At 35.5% G+C, this 27,854-nt stretch overlaps 1 protein-coding gene across 2 annotated transcripts in view; it reads right to left on the bottom strand.

Annotated features, from left to right (window-relative positions):
* The window catches only part of XRN1 (5'-3' exoribonuclease 1), a 109,536-nt gene that overhangs the window by 72,968 nt on the left and 8,714 nt on the right, over window positions 1–27,854 (bottom strand). For both annotated transcript variants that reach the window (XM_044920343.1, XM_044920347.1), the window contains exons 2-15: window positions 26,917–27,149; window positions 22,628–22,725; window positions 20,923–21,032; window positions 20,720–20,830; window positions 19,637–19,719; window positions 17,313–17,400; window positions 17,061–17,229; window positions 16,255–16,322; window positions 15,558–15,695; window positions 13,512–13,578; window positions 13,197–13,302; window positions 9,784–9,873; window positions 6,966–7,122; window positions 6,070–6,189 (exon numbers count right to left, since the gene is read on the bottom strand). In XM_044920343.1, the coding sequence (XP_044776278.1) occupies window positions 6,070–6,189; window positions 6,966–7,122; window positions 9,784–9,873; window positions 13,197–13,302; window positions 13,512–13,578; window positions 15,558–15,695; window positions 16,255–16,322; window positions 17,061–17,229; window positions 17,313–17,400; window positions 19,637–19,719; window positions 20,720–20,830; window positions 20,923–21,032; window positions 22,628–22,725; window positions 26,917–27,149 (1,638 nt within the window). The remainder of the gene's footprint in view (window positions 1–6,069; window positions 6,190–6,965; window positions 7,123–9,783; window positions 9,874–13,196; window positions 13,303–13,511; window positions 13,579–15,557; window positions 15,696–16,254; window positions 16,323–17,060; window positions 17,230–17,312; window positions 17,401–19,636; window positions 19,720–20,719; window positions 20,831–20,922; window positions 21,033–22,627; window positions 22,726–26,916; window positions 27,150–27,854) is intronic.

The following is a 27,854-nucleotide window of genomic DNA, read 5'->3' as shown; positions in this document are numbered from 1 at the left end:
CTGCTCGGCAGGGAGTCTGCTTCTCCCTCTGACCCTCCTCCCCCTCATGCTCTCTGTCTCTCATTCTCTCCGTCTAATATAAATAAATAAAATCTTTAAAAAAAAAAAAGTGGAAAAAACCTAACAGTCTTAAGGGAAAAGACATTTTTTAAATTTTTAATTTTATTTTTTAAAAGATTTTATTTATTTATTTGAGAGAGAGAAAGAGCAAGAGAGAGCATGAGCAGAAGGAGGGGCAGAGGGAGAAGCAGACTCCCCGCTGAGCAAGGAGCCTGACGCAGGCCTTGCATGACCTGAACCAAAGGCAGATGATTAATCGACTGAGCCACCCAGGCGCCCCAGGAAAAGACATTTTTAAATAATAGAAAATGTATGTGACAGAAGATTCATCAACAAAACAAGAGACAAATGCCATGCTGGGAAAGAATACGCCTATCATACAAAGAATGGACAGAAATCAAGAAAGGAAAATGAGGGAAAGGATATAAACAGGTAATTTACAGAGGGAAAATACAAAGGGCAAACACACATATAAAAATCTACTCAAATTAGGGATCAGAGAAAAACAAATTTGAGTAACAAAATGGCACCCATCATCAATAGATTGGCCAAAATTAAATGAAGCAGTAATATCTAGGTCTGGAGAGGCAGAGAAGTAGGCACTAAATATTGGGTGAGTTAGTCTTTTTGAAAAAGAATATTCACTAATTGTAAAAATATACAGTCCCATTAGCCAAGCAATCCTGCTTTTGGGAATCTATGTTAAAAAAACAAAATCTCCAATACCTAAGACTGCATAAACAAACAAAAAGAATACATGAATACACAGGTAGTTTATTATAGCATATGCACAGTGACAAAAAACATGAAGATTCACACGTTGCAAAATTAGTACAGAGTGTTCTCATGTACCTTTCACCCAGCTTTCCCCAATGATAACATCCTACACATAGCATCAGTACATTACCAAAACCACGATACTGACATGAGTACAACACTATTAACTACAGACTTACAGTTAACAGTGTTAACTTAGCTGACCAGTGAAATGTGGTTTTTGTATGTGATTTTTTGTCTATACACTGCTGTGAAATTTTTATCAAATGTATAGATTCATATTAACCACCACTAAAACTGGAATACAGAACTGTTATATCATCATAAAGAAATTCCTTGTTATCCCTTTATAATCACACCCTATCCTCAACTTTAACCCCTAGCAACCACTCCATGTTTTATATCACAGTAATTCTGTCATTTCAAGAATATTATATAAATGAAACAATATAATATATAACCCTCTGAGACTGACATTTTTACTCACTGACTTTTTTCACTTAACTGAATTGTTTTCATCCAAGTTGTTTATATCAATAGTTCTTTATATTGCTGAGTAATATTCCATGATATCGATATACTACAATTTGTTTATCTACTCACTCATTAAAGGGAATTTGAATTTTTTCCAGTTTGGGGTTATTACAAATATACTGCTCTGAACATTCATGTATAGGTTTTCTTGTGTGGACATAATTTTCATTTCTCTAGGATAAATATCCAGGAGTGTGACTGCTGGGTTGAATAGTAAATCTATGTTTAACTTTATAAGAAACTGCTGAACTATTTTCCAGAGCGGCCTCCTAGACTTTTAGTCCAATAATTATCTATGCCATTTTTTAAAACGTTTACAGAAAAAGTAGTATAAAGAGGAAAGAAGTAGCAAAATCTAGAGAAGATTATAGAATAAAACAGGTAATACTATACCATAATGTCTTGATTCTAAGATACTATCGATATTGTAAATATTAATACAATAAAATTAATAACAAATTTTCAGGAAATAAATAACAAACTGAATTTCCATAATTACTGTTTACTGACAATAGTATTTACTTACATCCTATTTTCTTCTCTAATGTCACATTCAAAATTTGAGTCTAATCCTTCTTCATATTCAAAATATAAAAAATTGTCAAAAATATATGTATATATATATACTGGGGCCCCTGGGTGGCTCAGTCAGTTAAGCATCCAACACTTGATTCCGGCTCACGTCATGATTTTGGCTTAGGTCGTGATTTCAAGGTTGTGGGAGTGAGTCCTGTTTCGGGCTCTGCACTCAATGGGGAGTTTGCTTGAAATTCTCTCTCTCCCTCTGCCCCGCCCCTCCAATAAATAAATCTTAAAAATATAGGGGCGCCTGGGTGGCTCAGTCGTTAAGCGTCTGCCTTCGGCTCAGGTCATGATCCCAGGGTCCTGGGATCGAGCCCCACATCGGGCTCCCTGCTCGCCGGGAAGCCGGCTTCTCCCTCTCCCACTCCCCCTGGTTATATTCCTGCTCTCACTATCTCTCTGTTGAATAAAATCTTTAAAATATATATATATATATACACACATATACATAAAATTTTCTAGGTTACTTGGCTCTGTGAATGTATGAATCTTTATAATCTTATAATCTTGAACACTTTAGCATCTTTAGGGATGGACAGCATAACATTAAGGTAGAATGATGTTGTAATGTGCTGATCCCCATTAGTACCGAAGGACTTGTTTGCCCAGATGCTGAAAGTGCTACTGGCTTGCAACCCTCCCTCAGCTATCTCTTGGAAATATCCTTAGATGAAAAGTTATCTCACATAAGGTCATGCACCCTTCTGAAATGAAGTCTGCATCCAAGACTGACAGATGAAGGGAATAAGGTCTCAGGCCCTTTATAGAACTTTAATGGCCCATTCCAGCTTTTAGAGTGACTTCTGGGGTCAGCTAAGGCCTTTGTTGAGAAAGCACTGTAGCCCAGCCTGTCCTTCTAACCAATCCTGTTTTCTTCTCTACCCAACATCTTAGAGGGTAGCCATCAAGAAACCAGAGTAGGGGGCCAAAAGTCTAGGAGAAGAGAGACACAGAGACATTCCCAGAGAACAGATTTAGCTCTAATTAGGCTCTAATCAGGCTCTAATCAAGGAACAATTTGTGCCCCTGGATATAGGGACTCACTGCATGTTACTTAGTTGGGATTTCAAAATTGTTATGGATCAGTGATTGTTATGTGCATCCTCTTCCTGCCCTTTTTTGATAGGAGCTACTTACTGCGGTAATCCTGTCATTGTCTCTCCAATACAAATTTGGGTATGTTGGGGAGTGTAGATGTGTGTTTTTGTTTTTGTTTTTGTTTTAATTCACGGGTCTCTGAGTCAGGAGAGCTGTCCCTGGGGAGCTGCATTTGAGGAGTTTAATCCGCATCTAGACTCGATTTAAAGATGAAATTCTAGGCTTTGAGCCTGATGTATAATGAGATGAAATTTTTGGGAGAGGTCAGTGTGTCTTGAATTTGAATGGGATGCAAATTTTAGCCAAAGGGGGCAGACTGTAGTAGATGGTTTGCAAAGACGGCCATAATAATTCCTCCTATCTTCGTATGCAAGCTCCTTTAAATGTTAAGAAAGTGGTCTATTTCCCTATTTCTTAAATCCAAGTTGGTCTTACAACTTGCTTTATTCAAAAGAATGTAGTGAAAGTGATACTATGCAAACTCCAAAGCTCAAGAGGCCCTGTAGCTTCTGTTCTCACCTTCCTGGAACCCAAGATCACTGTGAGAATAAATCTGAGTTAGCCTCCTGGAGGGTGAGGGATCACACAGAGGGCTCAGCTCACAACTAACACCAACCACCAATCATATCAATGAGATCATCTCAGACAACCAACTCCACTAGAGAGCAAGAGTGAGGGTGAAGGCAAGGGTGAGAGTACACATGGCAAACAGCTCAAGTCTGCAGGTAAACTGTTTCTAGCACCAGAGTTTGTGTAATAATTTTTCATGAGGCACAAATAGGTCCTATCAATTTCTCAGTTCTGAAAATTTTATCATCTATTCCTATTCAGTAATTTCCACCAGCATATACTTTCACTGACTATCCTGTAACAGGAATTTTTCTTTTTACATCTTATGTACCTACTTTCAGATAACTTCTTGTGTAAATTCTGAGCTTCTGCTTCCAAAAAATATAAAAGAATATGGTAATTCTGCCAGCTACAAGTTTTGTTTCAGTGGTAATATCATAATGCAATTTTGCTGAAAACATTTAAAATTTCATTGAGGTGTCCAACCTTAAAATTCAATCACAATGAACGAATGTGATAACTGGATGAACAACAATATCTACATGGAACTAAGTTTGTACACATGCAGGCTATAATGACTATGTCACAACTTAATCCTGTCTGGTGGCTAGCAAGTATCTCTTCACATATAACAAGTGTTCTTGTTTAAAAATTAATAAGATGTGAATAAACACTTGTTTCCTCCACTCCATAATCATGTCAGTTTCCCCTCCCCCCGCCCCCCGAGAGGACACTTTTTTTGAGGTATAATTTACTTTCAGAGCTTTTGGTTCCATTGATTTTTCTCTATTGTTTGTTCATTTTTTATGGATTTCTATTCCTATCTTTATTATTTCCTTCATTCTGCTTAGTTTGGGTTTAATTTCTCTTGCATTTTTAGCTTCTTGTGGTAGGAAGCTTAGATAATTTATTGTAAGACTTTTTCTTGTTCAGTATAAGCATCTAGAAACTTAAGCATCCCTTTAAGCACTGCTTTAGCTTCATCACACAGATTATGTTGTGTATTTATTATCATTTAGATCACAATATTTTCGAATTTCCCTTCTAATTTTTTCTCCTTTCAATTCTGACAGCTTTTGCTTTATGTATTTGAAGCTCTGTTATAAGGTACATATTCATTCAGGATTTTTATATTTTCTTGATGAACTGACTTGACTTTTTTTTTAAGTAATCTCTGTCTAATATGGGGCTTGAACTCATAACCCCAAGATCAAGAGTCACATGCTCTACTGAGTCAGCCAGGTGCCCCAAACTGACTCAATTTTTTTTTTTAATATTTTGTTTATTTGACAGAAAGAGACACAGCAAGAGAAGGGACACAAACAGGGGCAGAGGGAGAAGGAGAACCAGACTCCCCGCTGAGCAAGGAGCCTGATGTGGGACTCCATCCCAGGACCCCGGGATCACTACCTGAGCCAAAGGCAGATGCTTAACGACTGAGCCACCCAGGCGCCCCCTTACTCGATTTTTTAATCAATATGAAATATTCTTCTTGATCTCTGGTAATACTCCTTATCTTGAAGTCTATTTTTCTAATGTGAGTAAAGCCACTCTGGCTTTCTTAGCATACCTAGAAGTTTTGATGCACATAATGAAGAAGAGAGTAGTTAAATCTCATTAATAAAACATAAATGGTGATTAAAACCCATTGCTCATTAACTTACATGAAATAATCTCTAAGAATATATGTGTATAAATGAAAAGATGTTCAACATCACTCATCATCAGTGAAATACAAATCAAAACTACAATGAGATATCACCTCACACCAGTCAGAATGGCTAAAATTAACAACAAAGGAAATAAGAGGTGTTGGCAAGGATGTGAAGAAAGGGGAACACTCTTACACTGTTGGTGGGAATGCAAACTGCTGCAGCCACTCTGGAAAACAATATGGAGGTTCCTTAAAGTTAAAAATAGAACTACCCTACGATCCAGTAGTAAATACCTTTAGGTATTTACCTAAAGGATATAAAAATACTAATTCAAAGGTATAAATGCACGATGTTTACAGCAGCATTTCCACCAATAGCCAAACTATGGAAAGAGCCCAATGTCCATTGACTGATGAATGGATAAAGAAGATGTGGTGTATATATACAATGAAATAAATCAGAAAGAGACAAATACCATATGGTTTCACTCATATGAGGACTTTAAGAAACAAATGAATGTAGGGGGGAAAAGGCAAACCAAGAAAAAGACTCTTAATCATAGAGAACAAACTGATGGTTACTAGAGAGGAGGTGGGCAGGGTGTCGGGTTAAACAGGTGATGAGGATTAAGGAGGGCAAGTGTTGTGATGAGCACCAAGTATCATAAGTGATGAATCACCAAATTCTACACCGGTAAATAATATTACACTATACTTTAACTAACTGGAATTTAAACAAAAACTTGGAAGAAAGAAAGAATATATGCGTATACGTAACTATTTCATGTACTGACCTCATCAATAAAAGGTATTAGTACCACAGCTTCCCATTCCTGTTGTTTCCCATTTAGGTCAGTTTTAAAATCAGGTGGATAATATTCTATAATTGGTGAGTCTTCACTGGTCATCAAGTGCTATGGAAATATAAAAGAGTAACAGAAATATAAGAACTAATATCAATATAACTTTTTGTTAATATATTTACAATATTTACTCATGTTACAGTTTAGTTTTGCTTTTGCTTAGGAATTTTAAAGTTTTACATCTTAGAAATGCTACAATATACTTGCTATATTTTTGATTTTCAGCTATGAGACTTCTAATTTCACTGCTACTCATCACTTTCCCATTCCAGTGACCTAGTTATGTAGCAAAACCATCTTTACTCTGAATTTCAACTTTACCATTTCTATCTTTTATTGTCTTATCACTCTATAAGGCCCACTTAAATTCTGTTCTCAGACTTCATTTCACAGGCTTCCAATAGTCCTCCATTTTTAACCTTGTTTACTTTTGTACTTTTGTGTCCTAATCAATTGATTTTGTTAAGTAATATAAGATCTAAGTTTAAATTATCTAAGATAATTTAAAAAGAAAAAAATTCTAAAATCCAAGAATCTCTTCACCACTAATAGCAAAGATGAAAGGTCCAATAAAAAGACATGTTTTCATTAGACATTTTATAACAGAGATAGATGAAGAAAGCCTAAGTATGTCTTCTAGGAAAGAACTACAAAAGACTATAGTATAACATTTTTTAAATAAGTAAAACAGCTTATTTCTCAGGGTAATACAAAAACATTTAATAACCAGTATGGCATGGGCACAGAACCATCTAGATCTTCTAGGCTTGTATGAGGAGCTCCTAAGTATCAAAACAGACATAAAAACATTTAATTTTAAAACTCACCTGGTAGCATGTAGGAAGTAAATTTTTGCTAGCTGCTGGAAGTACAGCAAGAAGCTGTTCAAATGGCTTAAAAGGTTTTCCTAGTTCAAAATGGATTTTGAGTGTACTGATGTTACGGATATCAGATAGGAAAGGTGCATAATGGTAGGGATAATACCTATAAAACAAAACTGAGTTTTAAACAATTGGCAACTTTATGAAACAGGTCAATATTAAATATATACTTTTCCTTATTTAGCAACACAGCAATAACTCTAAAGAAAAAAAAATGATTACCCATAGTACTATCACTTGATTTAAGAAATCAGCAGCACTAGCATATTTAGGTCATGTGATGGCAACAAATGTTGTATTTCCTTAATTTTTTTTTAAAGCTTTTATTTATTTATTTGACAGAGAGAGAGAGAGCACAAGCAGGGGGAGCGGCAGGCAGAGGGAGAGGGAGAAGCAGGCTCCCCGCCCAGCAAGGAGCCCAATGCGCATCTCGATCCCAGGACCCTGGGATCATGACCTGAGCCAAAGGCAGACGCTTAACCAACTGGACCACCCAGGCGCCCCTGTATTTCCTTAATTTTTAAGGTATAATTTCACATTTCCAAAATTGGGATGTATCATGTAATTGAAGGATATAGATATAAACACACACAAATATATGTGTATTTATATAAAATATATGTGTGTGTATATATATGTATGTTACCTAAATAAAATATAATGGTCCTTTTAGCTTCCAAGATATTGAGTGTGAATCTTCCAATCAGTAGACTCTTAGAATACGTACTGACGTGGTCAGAAGACTTTCAGTTAGCACACATGAGCTGGAGCCTCTCTCAAGAGCACAGAGAGAACAGTGAGTCTGAGCTCATGTGGCTGTTACTAGTCAGCTCTAAGAACTTTTATATCTTTGAATTGGTATATATAGGATTAAACCATTTATCAATCATACACACTATTTTTGTTTTTAATGCCTTCCCATCTATAACTACAGGTATAAATATTATTATTTTTTTAAAGATTTTATTTGTTTATTTGACAGAGAGAGAGAGAGCACAAGTAGGCAGAGAGGCAGGCAGAGGGAGAGGGAGAAGCAGGCTCTCTGCTGAGCAGGGAACCTGATGCGGGGCTCGATCCCAGGACCCTGGGATCATGACCTGAGCCGAAGGCAGACACTTAACCACCTGAGCCACCCAGGCGCCCCCAGGTATAAATACTTTTTACAAAGCTTTAAACATACAATTTTTAAATAATTTCACCGTTTTTAATGTTTGACTAAGGATGCTAAAAAATAAATATTTTTTTCCCACAATTATGACATATTTCAAAAAGATGAGAAAGTTTAGGAGGCAGATAGCATTTAGAATGGGAATGGATAGACTTTGGAATCAGATAGGCTTAGACTTGATTCTTGGGTGTATGCCTTTAGAAAGATTACTTTCTGGGGTGGCTGGGTAGCTCAGTTGGTTAAGCGCCCAACTCTTGATTTTGGCTCAGGTCATGATCTCAGGGTTTTGAGACTGAGCCCTCCGTTGGGCTCTGTGCTGGGCATGAAGCCTGCTTAAGATTCTTTCTCCCTCTCACTCTGCTCCTCCATCCTGTTTTCTCTCTCTCTCTCTTAAAAAAAAAGAAAGAAAGATTGCTTTCTAAAGTAATGGAGATAACTGAGCCTCATCTGTAAAAGTCAGACAACAATACTTACTTTATAGTGGTGAGGATTATATGAGAACATGCTTTTCAAGTGCCTGGCCTTAATGCACGATACATAATAAGATTAGTTTACACTCACCCTATTAAGAAATGGCAAATCAAGGATTTTTGTCATTAGAATGCTCTTCAGAGAGGCCCTGAGAATTAGGTAGTTATTGCAAAAATTTTTTTAAAAGATTATAATTAAGTGAAATCAATTAATATACATAATTTGTACTGGTTTGTTTTCCTGTATGGTGCTTTAAAACAAAGCCTAGCAAAGGTGCTATCAAAACAAAACAAACAATCTCATTTAAAAGTCTCTCCTTTTTCCTGTATCATTTTTTGGTTTGTTATTTTTCTGTTCTGGTGGATGGTTTAGAAAAGTAGATGGAACTTGCTGGAATAGGAAACATGAGAGAAATGGAAAATTATTACTATTTCAAGGAAAAGCAAATAATTCCTTTCTCCTTTCTTCTTCACCCTTCCCAGTCTAACATTCAAATAACCCATTCTTTAATAATCACTCTTTTTTTTTTCTTAAAGATTTTATTTTACTTATTTGAGAGAGAGAGTAAGAGAGAGAGCACAAAAGGGGGTAGGGTCAGAGGGAGAAGCAGACTCCCCACTGAGCAGCGAGCCCGATGCGGGACTCGATCCCAGGACTCCAGGATCATGACCTGAGCTGAAGGCAGTCGCTTAACCAACTGAGCCACCCAGGCACCTTCTTTAATAATCACTCTTGACAGAAAAATTTTTTCAAACACACAATAATGTAGCAAAGAATGTAATGAACAACCCTATATAACCATCACTCAGACCCAATAATTATCAACACTCTGTCACAGTTGATTCATCATAATAGAGAATTTTAAATCCTTAGATTTAAAGCGCTTTCATTATTGGCCATCTGCTAGGGCTGGAAGTATCTCTGTTACACAAAGGTCTTTAAAAAGTATTTTCATATAAGAAAAGATTACCTATATTTCATTTAAACTTGGCTATATATATCTTTTTAAAAATGCCACCATAAATAGAAATAAAGAGAAAAGAGAACCCTAAATGAGATTATAGGAGAACAAACCATTATTTAAAAAAAAAAAACCAAAACTTTATTTTTGTTTGTATTCCTCACCAGCTCCAAGACTGAACTCCGTGATAGTAATAGTGCAAAATCCACTGTATTGCCTGAACATAACATGCAGCTTGATCAGCCAGAAAGTCGCTGAAAATAGAAAAGAATATTTTCATTATAATGTTAATTTTTGAAGACAGGCCATTTGTCTTTAGAGCATGATCTGCTGATACACTCTGCCTCACATATGTTTTATATAATCAATGAATAAGCTAAAAATTGTAATCAGAAAAATTCCAAAATATTATTTAAAACAAATTCCATCCTGTCAGATTAAAGGTTTGCCTTATAGTTTCCCTAAACCGCCCATCAGAATAATACTTAAACCTACTGTGCATATTTATTCAGTCAATGTACTATGCCTGTGGTTTAAAGTTTGAGGATTTGGCCAATGAAGCTTTTGATAAGGTGGCATTACCACTGTCCTAAATAGTCAGGGTGTGATAGGAGACAGGGATGGGAAACTTTATCTGGGAGGATGCCTGAGAAAAATCACAGGAGGAAATGAGGAAGATCACAGAATCTGGTTATAGCAGCTAGAACACACTTTGAAAAATGCTATATTCACTGAACAATATTCCCTCTAATCCTTTCTTTCTCAAAGACCATCATTTAAGGTAAAAAACATTTAAGGTAAAATACATATACACACACCCACACCCATACACGAGACTTGGGCTAAAGCCAAAAAGTAGCCATAAACCTGCTAGTGGCTGTTAGCAAAATTCAGGTAGAGATGGCATTTAGAAATTCCAGATCTCAATATTTCTGGGAGGTACACTTTTGAAAATGAAACATTAATTTTTTATTAAAAAATATTTTCTCATTATTGAAAATCTAGACAATGAAGAAAAGCATTTTTATTACCTTACAGCAATCACTATTACATACTGGTATGTTTTTTTTCAGTCTTTTTTCTATGCCCAGGTTGGTTGGTTTTTTATGTTTAATATTAATTAGAGTATACTGTATACATGATTTTGTGTCCTGCTTTTGAAATCTGTGCTTAATAATATACTATAAGTATCTTTCCAAACTGTTATGAACTTTTTAATAGGTACCAGTTTAGCAGTTCTACAGATTCTGAGGACAGTGTTATGGCAAGATGGTGACTATGATACATGGGAAGTGGACATGATTATGAGGACATGTAGATCATTTCTAATTTTGTGCTATTATAAAAAACTCTACAATAAACATCCTTGTGTATAAGAATCTTCTGTGTTTCAGTTTATATTTTTAAGACAGATTAGTAATTAGAATTACTGAGTCAAAGGGATAAATATTTTAAAGACTTTTGGATATACACTTCCCAAAATAATTTTACCAATTTATATTTCCACCAGTAATTAGGAAAGAATAGTACCATCACTTTTGGACCAACATTGAACATAACGATTTTAAAAGATTTGCTTATTTGTTAGGCAAACAAATGGTATCATATTTTCATAAGTCTATATTTTAATATATAAAAGGGAAGGGAAATAAAACACAAGATTTGTTAGCTATCACATTAAGAATGTACTGCCAAAAGCAGGTATTACAGTGCTATATAACTGCAATCAAGGAAATATAAGGATTAAGGAATAAAAGATTAAAAGCATAACTATTTTATTTGTTTTTTTAAAGATTTTATTTATTCATTTGACAGAGACACAATGAGATTTCTCAAGTCTCAGAAGTCTTACATGCTAGTGGTACTTGACAAAGCTTTAAATGAGCTGGTGAATTGTACTAGAATTCCTGTACCTCTAGTTCCTAGACGTCAGTATGAATATAGACCGGAAATACTATGTCTAGACTAGACTAGAAGACAGTCTGAGAGTATATAAAGCAATGTCTAAAAGCTTGGGTCTATCTCTGGGCAGGCTCTAGAAAAGATCTAATATTTAGTGTTTTATTACATTAAAAAAAAGATAAGAACAGTATAGAAAATATCTAAGTATAATATCTAAGTATGTAAAAGGGTACATAGCATTTCATGAAACTCTTATCTCACTTACAGAGAAGCAGTCTCATCCAGTGGTTAAGAGTATTAACTGGGGGGCGCCTGGGTGGCTCAGTTGGTTAAGCGACTGCCTTCACTCAGGTCATGATCCTGGAGTCCCTGGATCGAGTCCCGCATCGGGCTCCCTGCTCAGCAGGGAGTCTGCTTCTCCCTCTGACCCTCCCCCCCTCATGTGCTCTCTATCTCATTCTCTCTGTCTCAAATAAATAAATAAAATCTTTAAAAAAAAAAAAAAAGAGTATTAACTGGGGGCACGCCTGGGAGGCTCAGTTGGTTAAGCGTCTGCCTTCGGCTCAGGTCATGATCCCAGAGTCCTGGGATTGGGCCCCACATTGGGCTCCTTGCTCAGCGGGGAACCTGCCTCTCCTCCTGCCTGCTGCTCCCCCTTCTTGTACATGCTCACTCTCTTTCCCTCACAAATAGATGAAATCTTAAAAAAAAAAAAAAGAGTATTAACTGGGGGCACCTAAGCTGACAGTAGAGCATGTGATTCTTGATCTTGAGGTTGTGAGTCCTATATCCATGTTGGGTGTAGAAATTACTTAAAAAAATAAACTTAAAAAAGAAAAAAAAAGAGAGAGAGAGAAAGAGAGTATTAACTCTGGAGCCAGACTGCCTATGTTCAAATTCTGGCTCTGCCACTCACTGACTATGTCACCTTGGTAAGTCACTTAAGCCTCTCAAATCCTGGTTGGCTCAGTTGGTAAAGCATGCGACTCTTGACCTTGGGGTTGTAAGTTCAGGCCCCACATTGGGTGTAGAGATTACTTAAAAATAAAATCTTAAAAAAAAGAAAAAAAGAATCTACCTAAAAAAAAAAGCCTCTCCATTCCTTAATTTCTTCTATTGTAAAATAGTAATTTATTTACCTTAAAGAACTGTTGCGAGAATTAAGTCAGTCAATATTTTAAAATTGCTTAGAATAGCACTTGGTACTTAGTAAGCACTTTATAAGATTTTGTTAATTAAATAAAATACAAACATATGTAGTTCATACTGTGGACTGCAGTTTAAAAGTGTGAAAGTTACCATTCTAGAGGTCAAGTTCTTAAGGAACTTTTGGGCTAGGTATTAACTTGGGGCTAAGCCAGGTAGCCTTTTTTTTTTTTTTTTTTTTTTAAAGCCAGGTAGCCTTTGAGATGAGTTTGATGTGAATCCAGAAAATGGAAGGAAAAAAAAACTAACCATTTTCTACCTGCTAACTTTTTACCAAAGGAATATAACACATGTCAATTATCACCTTCTCCAAAACCACAGCAGTTGAAAGACTGACACTACAATAATTTATGTAATCAAAAAATTCTCCTTGCCCACTACCTTAACTATCAAAATTATGCTGTTTTTTTGAAAAACTGCAAAATCTAATTTTTTCTATTTTAAAGTAAAAGCATTGGTAAAAACGTACTCAGACACTACATCAACTCCCATCTTCGTCATGTAATATGTTCTTTTATATTGTCTAAACTCAGTTTCAAATAGGTCATCATCTTCAGTTTCATCTTCTAAATTATCTGGAAAAAAAGCCAAAAGACAGTGGCTGAAAATTGTAAATATTCTGTTTTTCCACCTAGAGTTTTGATAAATATATAGCAAAGCAGATGCATACAAACGAACACAGAAATCTGTTCCATCCAATATTATTAATTAGTACTTACTAAGGAATGATACAATAATCATCTTGTCAAAAATATAACATAGTGAATACAGAGTTTGTACTCACCCTTAGAAGTTACCACTTCTTCTCCATTTTTGTCTAAAGCAGCCCAACAAATGGCATTTTCCTGGCCCTACAAAAATTATAAATCAATATAAAATTAATGGCGAGATGTATTTCAAAGTAAGATAATTGAACAGGGAGATTTAAAAAATACTAAAAAGAACTGAATGATCCTTAAGTGACAACACTGTGAAAGTTCGTTCAAAAAATAATCCTCAAATACTATGCAAATGTTTTGGTTTTATATCGCTTGTTTTCTAAATCTTTATTATTCAGGCCTCTCAAAAATATGTAATAGGTAATTCTCACCTATTGTGTTAACATAATCTATTTGTTTATAATCGAATCCAATGATTACAAATATTACATGTTTTCTGTATCTTTGGATTCCATCATTCTTTTTTTTTTTTTTTAAAGATTTTATTTATTTATTTATTTGAGAGAGAGAGACTGAGAGAGAGAGCACATCAGAGGGGGGAGGGTCGGGAGGGTCAGAGGGAGAAGCAGACTCCCTGCCGAGCAGGGAGCCCGATGTGGGACTCGATCCAGGGACTCCAGGATCATGACCTGAGCCGAAGGCAGTTGCTTAACCAACTGAGCCACCCAGGTGCCCTTGGATTCCATCATTCTTATAACTCTGTTTTTTATTCTCCCCTTCTAAATTTTTCTCTCATGCAACTCATTTGCTTTTCTATAGTTCTCACATCTCATCACATTCTTCATATCCTGCCCATCTGTTTTTCCCCCCTTGTGATCTCAACTTTTCTGTCCTCTATTTTCTGATTGCCTATCTACTGCCAGTGATTCTCAGTAGTTCTTCTTACTCCCTTATTCCCATTTCCCTTTGTTCATCCAAACTACGGCCTTTGCTAACTTCCTTTGCTGGGACTCTTCCTCTAGTTCCTCTCAGTTTGCCAGTGTCTTTAACAGTAACTACATATGCCTGAAGACTTGTGAAGCTTAAGGACTGGGCTGAGATGCATGGAGCCAGGGATTACTGATTCCCAAATAGTTGCTGAGACTATTTCCTTAAGAGAAAAAACAAAGTAGAAAGCAAACTGACAGCTCCTAAGTTTCACTGAGAAAAATCTAATCAATTAGAAGCACTACACTAGGGCGCCTGGGTGGCTCAGTTGGTTGGGCGACTGCCTTCGGCTCAGGTCATGATCCTGGAGTCCCGGGATCGAGTCCTGCATCGGGCTCCCTGCTCAGCGGGGAGTCTGCTTCTCCCTCTGACCCTCCCCCCTCTCATGCTCTCTCTCTCATTCTCTCTCTCAAATAAATAAAAAAAAAAAAAAAAAAAAAAATCTTAGAAGCACTACACTAGAGAAAATCAGGATAAATACCCTTCCTGGAGCAGAATTACTAGCCTTGAACCTAAATAGAACCAGTATAGCAAGGAGAGTGCAGGAAACTCCTTAATTTTATCAGAACCCAGTAACTATGAATAGGCTGAGGAAAATTTCAGAAGAGGTTTCTTTTCCAAGCTAACACATATAAGACATTCTTGAGAGCTTATTAGTGATGTTTTATAGGGTATTAGCATATTCTAACTGATTCTATTATTTATTTATTGAGCACCTAGCATTTATTAGCTATTGTGCTATTATTTACTCTTAAACTAGCCTATTGCTGTTTTTTATATATGATTTTATATATAAATTACTTCTAGGGAAAAATCACTGATCTAGTTGATGTCTCAATATTAAATGCTATAAATACCCACATTTTACAAAAGATAACTAATTTTCTGGGCTCTTATATTTAGAAGTTTTTCTACACTTATTAATAGGATGGATGAACAAAGAAAACACGATGTTCTTCTTCAAAGGTAAAAATAAGAAGTTGATTTTTAAAGATCAGATTTAAATGATAGGATCTAACAGAGAAGAAACCAAAAAAAATTTTTAAATGTTCAATAGGAGAAAATAAGAAATGAAAATGAAATGAGGCAACCCTAAAAATCATAAGAAGGAAAATGAGGAACAAAGAATATCAGTTTTACCTTTACAGCTAAAAAAATGAAAGGACACCTAAAAAAATGGACACCTTTGATTTTTTCTTTTCCTTGTAGTTCTTGGCTTCTTCTGCTGCAACACCTGCTGCTTCATTGAGGTACTTGTTACCAACTTTGCTTTCAAACCACTTTAGGTCCACAAAAACTTCACTGAAGTGTTCCCGATCAAACTGTAAAAAATATTTAAATTCATTTAAAAATAATTTAAGTATGTCTGGGAGAATACAAACCAAACTTTTAACATTTTTTTTTTTAATGGTATATTGTGATATATCTGCTAGGGTCTTCTTTTTTTCTTTCTTTCTTTTTTTTTAAAAGATTTTATTTATTTATTTGACAGAGAGAGACACAGTGAGAGAGGGAACACAAGCAGGGGGAGTGGGAGAGGGAGAGGGAGAAGCAGGCTTCCCGCTGAGCAGGGAGCCCGATGTGGGGCTCGATCCCAGGACCCTGGGATTATGATCTGAGCTGAAGTCAGACACTTAATGACTGAGCCACTTCTGGGGCATAGGAAATCAAAGAATGTTACTTTTTTATGCACATGGGGACCTCATCTACTAGTCTGAAAATTAAAAATAAAAAGCAAATAAAAATAAATTTAGGTGAAATTACACAGAATGATCAATTGGAGTAGAAGTACCAAAACTTTTTCTTCGGACATTATGTAATTGGCTTCTGACCATTTATAGCTACCCTGGGACAAGAAGATAAAAATATCTAGTTACTTACATCTGATAGTTTCACAAGGTATTTCTCAAATCTAGGTAAGTTGAGATGCCCACTTTCATTAATATAACCTAAAAGGAACAAAATCTAAATTTGTACTAAAAGCGGACACTATTTTTTCTAAACAATTCTACAAAATTCTTTTTATAAAATGTTGAATGTTGGCACTCTACTAACCAAGAAAAAACACTCAGAGTTGGGCTATATAACTGACTCTAGTGTCTATGAACTTGATGTTATAATATAAAACATGTAACAACTAAAGCAAAATAAAAGAAATTCCAGGTTCACATAATAATCCTATCACATTTCCAACATCTGGTAATAGTTAATTACATATGTTCTAAAATCTATCCAGATTATTTATTTAATATGTTAACTTGAGAAGAACTAATGCCCTGCTATTCTGCTGTCTGTTTGATTCAGCATTCACCACTGTTTATCAATTTCTCAATTGAAAAATCTTTCCCTATTAAATATTGTGATACCTATCCATTCAGAAAAATGAACTTCTATGCTTTAATATGAAGGGAGCTAAGTGAAATAAACAACTTCTGCTGGCTTTCTTAAACAATCAAAGGCAGAGATTAGTCAGATATCAATAAATGAGGCTGCTTAACTCTTGTCATTTTCTTTGCTTGTGAACCACTGAAAATTACAACCCCAGAGCTTGGTGCCTTAGACCAAAAGAAACCCCCAATTTTTTCCCTACTGTAGTTGTGCAATAATCTAATAAACTGAGTGAAATTTTTAGGATTAGCTGAGTGCTAAATTAAAGTAGCCTCCAATGAATATTAAACTTTTCTTACCACCAAGTTCTGGCAGGATGGTAATATATGTTCCATAAAGAAGAGGCAGTGCATCATGATTAATATGTAAATGAGGTAGATGAGGGATAAAATCATTGCCAACAAGAAATCCCATCAAAATCCAATCATCTATTATCCTTTCAATATCATATTTAAAAGTGATCTTGTCCTACAGCAAAATGGAGAAAAAAATCAAATTGTATGGAAATTCCTGCTAACACATCTTTGGTCCACAGCTATATTAATACTTACTTTTAATACTGAAAACTCATAGTCAATATACTCTCTCATTAAAGACAAGTGTAGGAGGTGAAATGTGGTTTCTTCTGGTGCACATACCCTGTAATTAGTCAGATAATCAACACAAAATTAATTATATCTTTAAGGTTCAAGTTTAAAAATGCAGCAACGCTTAAAATAAAACATCATTAGAAGATAATTAATTCTTGTAATCCAGGCATATAATTTATATGAAAGCTGCAGGGTAGTGTAAAGATAGAAGTATAATAGATATAACATAAAGTTCAAAATAATTGGTCTGCATTATGCTTTCTGTGGAAAGATTTTCAGAATTAAGAAAGCCTAAATAAGATAGAACAGATATAAGAAACCAGTGGGATCCGGCCCATTTAAGTCTGGTCACCAGCAGAAAGCATACAGATAAGTGAGTATTTATACTTTTCTGCCTATTGCAGTACAGTCTAAGGCTTCAATGGTGAGGCACCATCACTTCTTTCCTCCTATCTTTCCCTGGCTTGGTTTAGGGGTCTATATTCCAAGCTATTGGCCAATACTCCAAGTTTAACCAGAAGTAAGAATATAAACTGACAGTAGTATTTTAAAAGGATTAGATACCACGAGCAAGTGGACTTACCCTGGGAATACAAGGGACGGCTCAACAAAAGAAAATAAATCAATGTAATAGATCACATTAATAAACAAAGGAAAAAACACCATACAATCAACTAGCAAAAAAAACATTTATCAAATTCAATACCCTTTCATGATAAAAGTACTCAGCCAAGTAGGGATAGGAGGGAACCTCCTTAATATAAAAAAGGGAATTTATAAGAAATCTACATTTAATATAATTGATGGGAGAAGACTGAAGGTTTTCCACCTAAGACCAGAAACAAGACAAAGATGCCCATTTTCACTATAGCTATTCAGCAGCGTTGTACTTGAAGTCCTAGCCAGGGCAATTAGGCAAGCAAAGAAATAAGAGGTATACAAATTAAAAAAGAAGAAAACTATCTCTCTATTTAAAGATGCCATGATTCCATATACAGAAAATCTCACAAAATCCACAAAAAGCTACTAGAGCCAAAAAATGAATTCAGTATAACTGCAGGAAGCAAGATCAACACATAAATATCAGCTGTGTTTCTACATACCAGCAAAAATAACCCAAAAAAGAAATTAAGAAACAATTCCATTTAGAATACCATCCAAAAGAATAAAACACTTAGGAATAAACTTGACCAAGGAGGCAAAAGAAAAAAAAAACAAAAACCAGAGACAAAAAACTGAACTTACAGATGCAGAGAATAGACAGATGGTTCCCAGAGGTAGGGGAGTGAGCGTTGGGCAAAATGGGGGAAGGTGGCCTAAAGGTGGAAACTTTCAGTTATAAGATAAGTAAGTCCTGGAGATGTAATTAATGTATAGCATGGTGACTACATTAATTTTTTTTTAAATAAAAGGAAAAACAAGTAAGAAAAAAAAAGCTGATAAAAGACTTATACATTAAAACTACAAAAGGCAGCTGAAAAAAATTAAAGAAGACATAATGAATGGAAAAACATTCTGTATTAATGGATTGGAAGACTTATTATCAAGATGTAAATAGTACCCAAAAGAATCTACATATTCAATGCCATCCCAATCAAAATCCCAATGATATTTTCCACAAAAACAAAAAAATCCATCCTAAAAATTATTAATCTCATGAGACCCCAAATAGCCAAAATAACCCTGAAAAAGGAAAACAAAGTTGGAGGTCTCACCCTTTCTGATTTCAAAACTTACTACAAAGCTTCAGTAACCAAAATACTGTGGTACTGGCATAAAGACAAACATAAAGATCAATTGAATAGAATACAGAGCCCAGAAATAAACTCTTGCATATATGGTCAAACAATTTTTGACCAAGGTGCAAAGACCATTCAATGGGGGAAAAGATACTCTTTTCAACAAGTGGTTTTGGGAAAACTAGATATTCACATGCAAAAGAATGAAGTTGACCCTTACCTTACACCATATACGGTTATTAATAACATGGATCAAAGACCTAAGTGTATGGGCTAAAACTACAAAACTCCTAAAATTGGGAAAAGCTTTATGACATTAGATTTGGCAATTTCTTGGATATTATACTGTAAGTACAGCAATAAAAGAAAAAAATAGACTGGACACTGTCATAATTAAAAAACAAATTTTGTGCATCAAATTTCAGCAGAGTAAAAAGGCAACCATGGAATGGGAGAAAATCTTTACAGATAATTTTTCTGTTAGATGATTACTATTCTTAATTTAACTGCTGTTCTTTCTTCTAACATATATGCAATATGATTTACCTTTGTGTCTTTTTGCCACCAAACCGAACCTCTTCTCTTAAAAGAGAGAAATGTGCCTCGTGACTTGTTAATCCAAGCATAATCTGTTGAAAAGTGATTAAAAAATGTCTCTATTCTCTAATTTTTTATAGTATCAGGTTCATAGAAACAACTAAATAAAAAACATTTCTATATAGAAAAACACATGCTTATTTAATAAAAACAATTAGCACATTAAATACACAAATATCAAAATCTAATCCACTTACTGGTTATGAATGGGGTGAAGTGTGTTTTTCTAAGGAAAAATGTTTACCTTAGACTCACATGACCTTTATAACAATCACTGTTTATTTTATTTCAATCCTGATTCAAACAAAACAGATGGAACAATTATGAAGCAATCAGAGAAATGAGAATACTAAATGGTTATTTGTATATTAAACAGTGATTGTTAATTTTTATTTTATGTAGGATAATAGCATTATGGTTATTTTTTAAAACAACACTTCTCCTTTAAAGAAACATTATAAAATATTTATAGATTAAGTGATACAATGTCTGGGATATACTTCAAGAGTCAGAGGAGTAGGAGAAAGGAGACAGATGGTTAGGAATAAGAAAATGAAAATTATTGAATATTTAAGGTGGATTACTTAAAGTTGAAAATTATTTAAGGTGGATAAAGGACATAGGAAGGTTTATTATATTGTCTTCTCTACTTTATGTTTGAAAATTTCCGTAACAAAAAGTTAAAACAAAAAAAGCATAGTAAAGTTATTTGGGTCATGGAGTTACCAGATCAGGTATTATTAAAAGTTATATATCAAGCATGAGGGTAGAAGCGCCCTCTACCCTGATCTCAGCAGAGTATTCATAGCACTAGGATCAGTCAAGTATGAAGACTATAGAGACCTGTTGATCATAAACTAGAACAAAAGAGTTCATTTTCCAATTGTTTAAGAACCTTGCTAATGGCAGAAGTAGCAATCCTTATTATGTCTCCAGTATTTGTTTCCACAGCCAGAAAGCTTCTTATATAAGTCTCCTAGATATTTAACTATAATGGCATAAGGTTATAATAATAATAAACATTATACCTACCAAGTCAGCATCTAAACCATACAGACAATGTCTGGTGTTTGGATCATGATCTGGCTTTGCTTTCTCCGATCTGATAAATTCCATGATTTTATGCTCTCCTTCTCCGGGAGTCTAAATATATGTTTTAAAAAAATGTGGTAATAATGCTATGCTTTAGAATATTAAATTTTTAAAAATCTCTTTAAATAAAAAAAGATAATAACCTCATGGCCTGAGAAGTAGATGGTAACTCCTTGCCACGACTTATCTGTAGAAATTTTCATATTTACAAAATACTTCAGATGTTCATGTAACCTGGCCATGAATTCAGTCCCTATAAATAAAAAGTTTCAAAAAGTTTATAATGAGAGAGACATAAAAAGCACTCTTTTTATGTTCCCGGGGACAACACGAAATTGGATCTGAGTGTCCAGGAAATAGTTAGGTGTAAGATCTCTAAAGAAGTCAAACCCCTCATGCTTATCTTGAAAAGCAAATAATTTTGTACCTTTCTCTAGCAAATGTTACAACTGTTTCTCATTTCACCGCTCACCCTAAAATCCAGCTAAAGTTACACAGGTAAGTCAAGAAATGTTACTACTGCCTCAAACTATGCTTCACATATTTTCACACCAGGGCAGTTTCAACTCTCTAATGAAACTCAATCTTCGGGGCGCCTGAGTGGCTCAGTTGTTAAGTGTCTGCCTTCGGCTCAGGTCATGATTGTAGGGTCCTGGGATCGAGCCCCACATCGGGCTCCCTGCTCAATGGGAGGCCTGCTTCTCCCTCTCCCACTCCCCCTGCTTGTGTTCTCTCTCTCGTCTCTGTGTCAAATAAATAAATAAAATCTTTAAAAAGAAAAAGAAACTCAATCTTCTATTTCCTCTGTTGGATTCTGAACCTTTTTTTTAAGGCATGCAGCTTTAATTAGATTGCTAATAACAACAACTATTATTATTACTACTATTTATCTGGAAAATTATTATTATTATCCTAGAAACTGAGTCTACAGTGATTATGTTTCAGGAAAAGTCCAGATGGTCAAGAGTCAATGGCAATGCAGTCTTAAACCACAATTAGGATAAAATTGATTATTAAATCAAGCAATGTATGATAAAGGCACTTAAATGAAAGACAAATTACCACAGTAAAGAATTCATGAATAAATAAGATTTTAAGATTTTTTTTTCAAAGTAAAGGATTGTAATTGTTAGACAAAGCTCTAATAAATACAGAGTATGTTGTTGCACACAAAGTTAAATTAAACTTATAATACTAATAAATTCATTAAAGTCATAGAATTTTTACCTGCCTTTGAGAAGTACAATAGTAAATACTCTAAAGTAGGAGAACGGGTTTCTTATCCTGATTACAACAGCTAGCTATGTGAACGTGGGTGAGCCACAACCTCACTGGGTCAGTTTTCACACAAATAAATGGTGGGAGTAGGATGGATCTTGTAAGATCCTTCTAGGTTTGAAGTTCTGTGCATCTGGGAGAGTTCTGTACACAACTGCTCTTATCGACATCTGCAAATCCCTAGAGTGGGTTTTCATAGGAGCACTTATAATCAAGGTGACCAAAACATCTCCTGAGGGGACACAACTGGGAAAACAGCATTTGGAATTTTAAGGACAAAATAAGTAGAGGCTAGAAAAAAAAATGCATTTGAAAAAAAATTTACATTTACATTTAAATCTCTCATAATTTGGGGTGCCTGGGTGGCTCTGCCTTATGCTCAGGTCACTGATCCCTGAGGTCCTGGGATTGAGACCCATGTCGGGCTCCATCCTGAGCAGGGAGCCTGCTTCTCCCTCTCCTTCTGCGCCACCACCCCCCCCCCTCGCTCATGCTCCCTCTCTCTCAAATAAATAAAATTATTAAAAAAAAAAAATCAATCTCTCAGAATTTTTCTTTCAGTGAATTTACCTGGTGTAATACAGTTGGAATCAAATCTGGCCTCTGTAGGAAGAGTTTCTCCTTTTTCTAATGCCTTTTTTATTTTGTCTTCTGCCTCCTTTGCTGACCTTAAATGTTAAGTAAAAAAAATATCTTAAGGTTTCTGGGAAAAAGTACAGATCTTTACATAAAGTAAACTGTTATTTAGATGCTTCTGTAACTAAAATACTAATTAATCAATTTTAGGTTCAAAACATAATACAAGTTTTAAAATGATTATAATTGATAAAGATGAGCCTCAGAATTGTTCATTTTTACTTATTTAAAAAATTGAGTTTTTCAGAGAAAGGACTATACAAGTAGACATTATAACAGTATAAAACTGACACAGAATGTTACAAATAGTTATAAAGCAATTCTTTTCTTACCATAAGTATATAGCAAATCGATTCTACAAACAAGCTCAAAAGTTGAACATTAAACATTCATCATATACACTACATTCTATATTTAATAGTAACATCAAACAAGTACATTATTAAAATGATCTAAAATGATCTAAGAATATTATATAAAAATAACTGTACAATTTTAATGGATATCTTTGGGTTTCCTTATAAAAACATTTAAAATATAAGCCTAATAACATTAATGACATCATTTGCCAAAATCATCTTATGTTTGAGGCAATAGGATTTACTAGAAAGAACATGAGTTTTAGAGTCGGACGGACCTAGGTCTGAATATAGGCATCCCAATTCCTACCTGCTTCTCCTGGAATCCATTTCTGGCACACTGTATGCCACTGGCATGTAAGTTAGGAAGCTCTGCTTTATGTACATTTTCTACAGCCTTGCTACTAGCTCTATCTACTGTGCGCTGTGGAATTATATTTCTATGATAAACAAAATCTTTTTCATATGTAACCTTTTACCAAACTCTTTTTCGTATGTAACCTCTTACCAACCTCCTCAATATAACAAAATCTGAAGATATCAACTTATTTGTAATTTCTCCAATAGAAGCCATTCTTTCGTCTTTTCTCTCCTTCCTTCGATTCCTTTGATTGAACAAATTCAATGTTACTATGTGACAAGTTTTGGGACTAAAACAGCAATGATTCCCATTTTCACAGAGCTTACACTCTAGTGGGGAGACAGAGAACTTAACAGCCATAATGTTTAATGTAGCTGCAACACAGAGAATGTTTGGGACAGGGACAAGGAAAGACTACTAATCTACGTGGAAGATTATGGTAGCCTAGGCTGACCAGTAGCAGTAAAGATGAAAAGTAAATATATATGACAAATTTAAGAGACTGGATAAGGATTAGGTGTGGAGAATGAGGAAGAAATAGTCCAAATTACTCTTGGACTCTTGGGTTGAGCAGCTATTTGCTATTGTTGTTATCATTCACCAAAATAGGAAACAGAAGGAAGGCAGCTTTGAAGTGGACTTCAGTTCTGAACATGTTAAACCTGAAATGTATCTGTGGTATCCCAAAGGAGATATTTAGGAGACATTTGGCTATGTAAGGGTTCTGGAGAGAGATATCCACCAAGAAGATAAATTTGGGAGTCATCAGTATAGACACGGTAATTAAAATCACTGAATAAGATCACTCAGGACCAAGGATAGAACCTTAAGAAAAATCAATATATAAGAAAAAGGCAAAGGAAGAGAAGATAACAAGGAGATCAAGAAGGTGCAATCAGAGAGTGTGGTTACATAAAGATCGAGGAAAGGAAGTTCAAGAAAGAAAGAATCATCACATTGTTAAATACTAGAGGTAAATGAAGTTAACATACAGAGAGAATTATTTAGATTTAGTCATGAGTCTATTTGTAACCTTTTAAGGAGGTTTTACTGGTAGGGATGAAAGCCAGATGGCAGCAGATTTAAAGTAAGACATACAGGAGGTTATAATTAAATATTATGAATGGAGAAAATAGTATCTGTGGAGAATGAGAAAAAGCTGAGTAGGGGATTTCAGGGAAACATGGAGCACTCAATATCCATTTCATTCTCTTAGGCTGTCTTCTGATACTGGAGAGGTTAGAAACCTAAAAAATTAAAATCTCGGGCTTGCTTGCAGCTAGGTGAGTGGATATAACTTAGATTCTGTCAGTTAGATGCCTCCACAAAAGGTTTGGAAAGTGGAAGTGTGGTGAAGTCTGTATGACTGTTGAGGCAGAGGGTTTGTGGGGTGTGTGTGTGTTTCATCAATAGTAGAAGAGCTCTCAATATTCAGTAGTTTTGTAGGTGCTAAGAAGCAAACTGTAGGGCAGATCTACCAGGTACACTGGGGCTCTGGAGCTAACAGATACAGTGGTGGCTTCTTGATTGCTGAATTATAACTAAAGCGATGTATTTTTGGAGCCAATAGTTCAGGTAGTATCTTCTTAATTCCTGGATCATAACTAAAGGAATAAATTCCCGGAACAACCTGTTCTGGTGGGGGCCTCTGAACTCCTCACCTTCTTGAATGTTGTGGTAATCGTGCCACTGGTGGGTCAGTTCTGTGGTGCTGTTCTGAAGTCATTCTTGAAGGCTCACCTAAATTCCCATCCTTTTGGCTCTTACAATGATTCTTTTTTTAAAGATTTTATTTATTTATTTGACAGAGAGACACAGCGAGAGAAGAAACACAAGCAGGGGGAGTGGGAGAGGGAGACGCAGGCTTCCTGCTGAGCAGGGAGCCCTATGTGGGGCTCGATCCCAGGACGCTGGGATCATGACCTGAGCCGAAGGCAGACGCTTAATGACTGAGCCACCCAGGCGCCCCTCTTACAATGATTTTTATAAGCACCTAATTCTTTGTAATATATCCCCTTCTGCTTAAAATAGGCAGGCTTCTACTTCTGCAACTGAACAGTGACTGATATAGTGGGCTTATATAATCCTTTCTTAACACTAGATTTTCTAGCCCAGCAGTCCCCCCAAACTAGTTTAACAAATACCAGGGGAATCTGGTAAAAACAGTTTCCAGGGCCCAATTTTTGAGATTCAAATTAATTAAGTTTGGGTGGTACTTGAGGATCTAAATTTTAGAAGAGATGGCCCTTGTCTTTAAAAGATGTCACAGTTGTTCGAATATCTTCAATATCTTTTCTCTTTTGGTATATAAATCACTACTTTTTACCATCCTTTTCTCATTCTCATTGCTAGCCTTCTCTAAGGTACCCTCCCACCTTCCTTGATGATTTCCATTATTTGATTCACAGGTGCCCTTTTCACTCCTTTACCTGCTGTTGTGATGAAAGGATTCATTATGCTAACAACACATCAAACACACTGGACTCAAGAGTCTTCCCATCAATTCTAACAACCCTCTTAACTTTACTTATCCTACTCATAAATAAGGTCACAGCATGACCTCATTGTTTTTTAAAACTATTCCATATGCTCAGGATTTTGACTTTAAAACTCTACGTGCCTCTTCTCATCCTGTTACTTTTCCTACTATCGAACTCACACACTGGGGATGATAGTATCTCAAGTGTCCTAACTCAGCTCTCTTCCCATACTCCATCAATCACCTTCTAGTCTCACTTGGCTTTCTGTCCAATTTGGACCCATGATCAGTCATAGTCAGCATCTAGCCCAAGGTCTGGGCATTCAACAAATGTTTGTTGAATTAAACTGTCAATGTTTCCATTAGAACAATCTCTCATTGCACCCCATAGTTCTCTAGTTCAGGACAGACTATGAGAGGAGCTTTCTCTACTACAGTTGACCCTTGAACAACACAAGTTTGAACTGAATGGGTCCACCTATACATGGATTTTTTTCAATAAATACAGTATAGTACTGTAAATCTATTTTCTAATAACATTTTCTTTTCTCTAAGCTTACTATAAGAATATGGTATATAATACATACAACATAAAAAGTATGTGTTTATTGTTTATGTTATTGCTAAGGCTTCCAGTCAACAGTAGACTATTAGTTAAGATTTTGGGGAGTTGAGTTATATGTGAATTTTTGACTGTGTGGGGACTGGCACCACTTAACACTGCATTGTTCAAGGGTCAACTGTACCGCTCTTTCTAAATTACCAAGGAGAAGTTTGAAAAATTTATGACAGAGAACAACAGTAACTACACAGCCCAACATATGCTTTGAGAAGGACACCTCACTTGAATTACTAATTTGTTTACTTGATTGATAAAATGTGACATAATCAGTTATTTCCGTTTCTGGGGGAATTTAAGCAGAAAAACATGAACAGAAGATGCAGTGTACTAAGTCAGTTATCTTTAAAATAATATATTTTATTAGTCTAAGTAGTATTCTAAAATAAACCACAAATATTTTACCTAAAACGCCTCCCCCGCTGCTGGTTCATTTTTGCTCGAGGAGCCACACCATCAACAGCCATAAAGAACACTTTCCTAGGTTTAATAATGCGAAACAACACCTCCAAGTAGTGAAAAATATCAGTAAAGATTTTATCATCTGAAATTCTGAAGTGAACATCATCATCATTGGGATGGGAACATTGATGTATGATTCCATTCATATCCAGGTACAAGTTATCAAATTCAGGAATCTAAGAAATAAAGAAAAAATGATCAAGATTGTTACTATAATCAACGATGGATATTTAAGCAGCTGGGAAAAACAGCTGATAAAAAGCAGGATATAGGGGCATTCTTATTATATAAAAACTGAGAAAATAATCACAGTTGAATAAAGAAAGTAAAGAAAAAATGAACAGGAGAAATTGGTAAGATGGAGACATATTATATGGCTATATAATGCACCAATGGCTTGATCAAATTTACTGTCAGGAAATTATCTACTTATTTAAAATACCAAATGGGAAAATTTCAAATGAAGTGCTTGGTTCATTTGGTACTCAAACTATTAGTTTGACATCAGCTTTTCTTTCTTTTCTTCTTTTTTAAAAAGATTTTATTTATTTGAGGGGCGCCTGGGTGGCTCAGTCACTAAACGTTTGCCTTCTGCTCAGGTCATGATCCCAGGCCCCGCATCGGGCTCCCTGCTCCGCAGGAAGCCTGCTTCTCCCTTTCCCACTCCCCCTGCTTGTGTTCCCTCTCTCGCTGTGTCTCTCTCTCTCTCTGTCAAAATAAATAAATAAAAAATCTTAAAAAAAAAAAAAAAAAGATTTATTTGACAGAGAGAGACACAGCCAGAGAGGGAACACAAGCAGGGGGAGTAGGAGAGGGAGAAGCAGGCTTCCCGCGGAGCAGGGAGCCCGACGTGGGACTTGATCCCAGGGTCCTGGGATCAA

The sequence above is a fragment of the Neomonachus schauinslandi genome, chromosome 1, assembly GCF_002201575.2.
Source record: "Neomonachus schauinslandi chromosome 1, ASM220157v2, whole genome shotgun sequence".
In the NCBI taxonomy this organism is placed as follows: Eukaryota; Metazoa; Chordata; class Mammalia; order Carnivora; family Phocidae; genus Neomonachus; species Neomonachus schauinslandi.
Note: the sequence above shows the minus strand (reverse complement) of the source record. Positions and strands in the feature narration are given on the sequence as shown.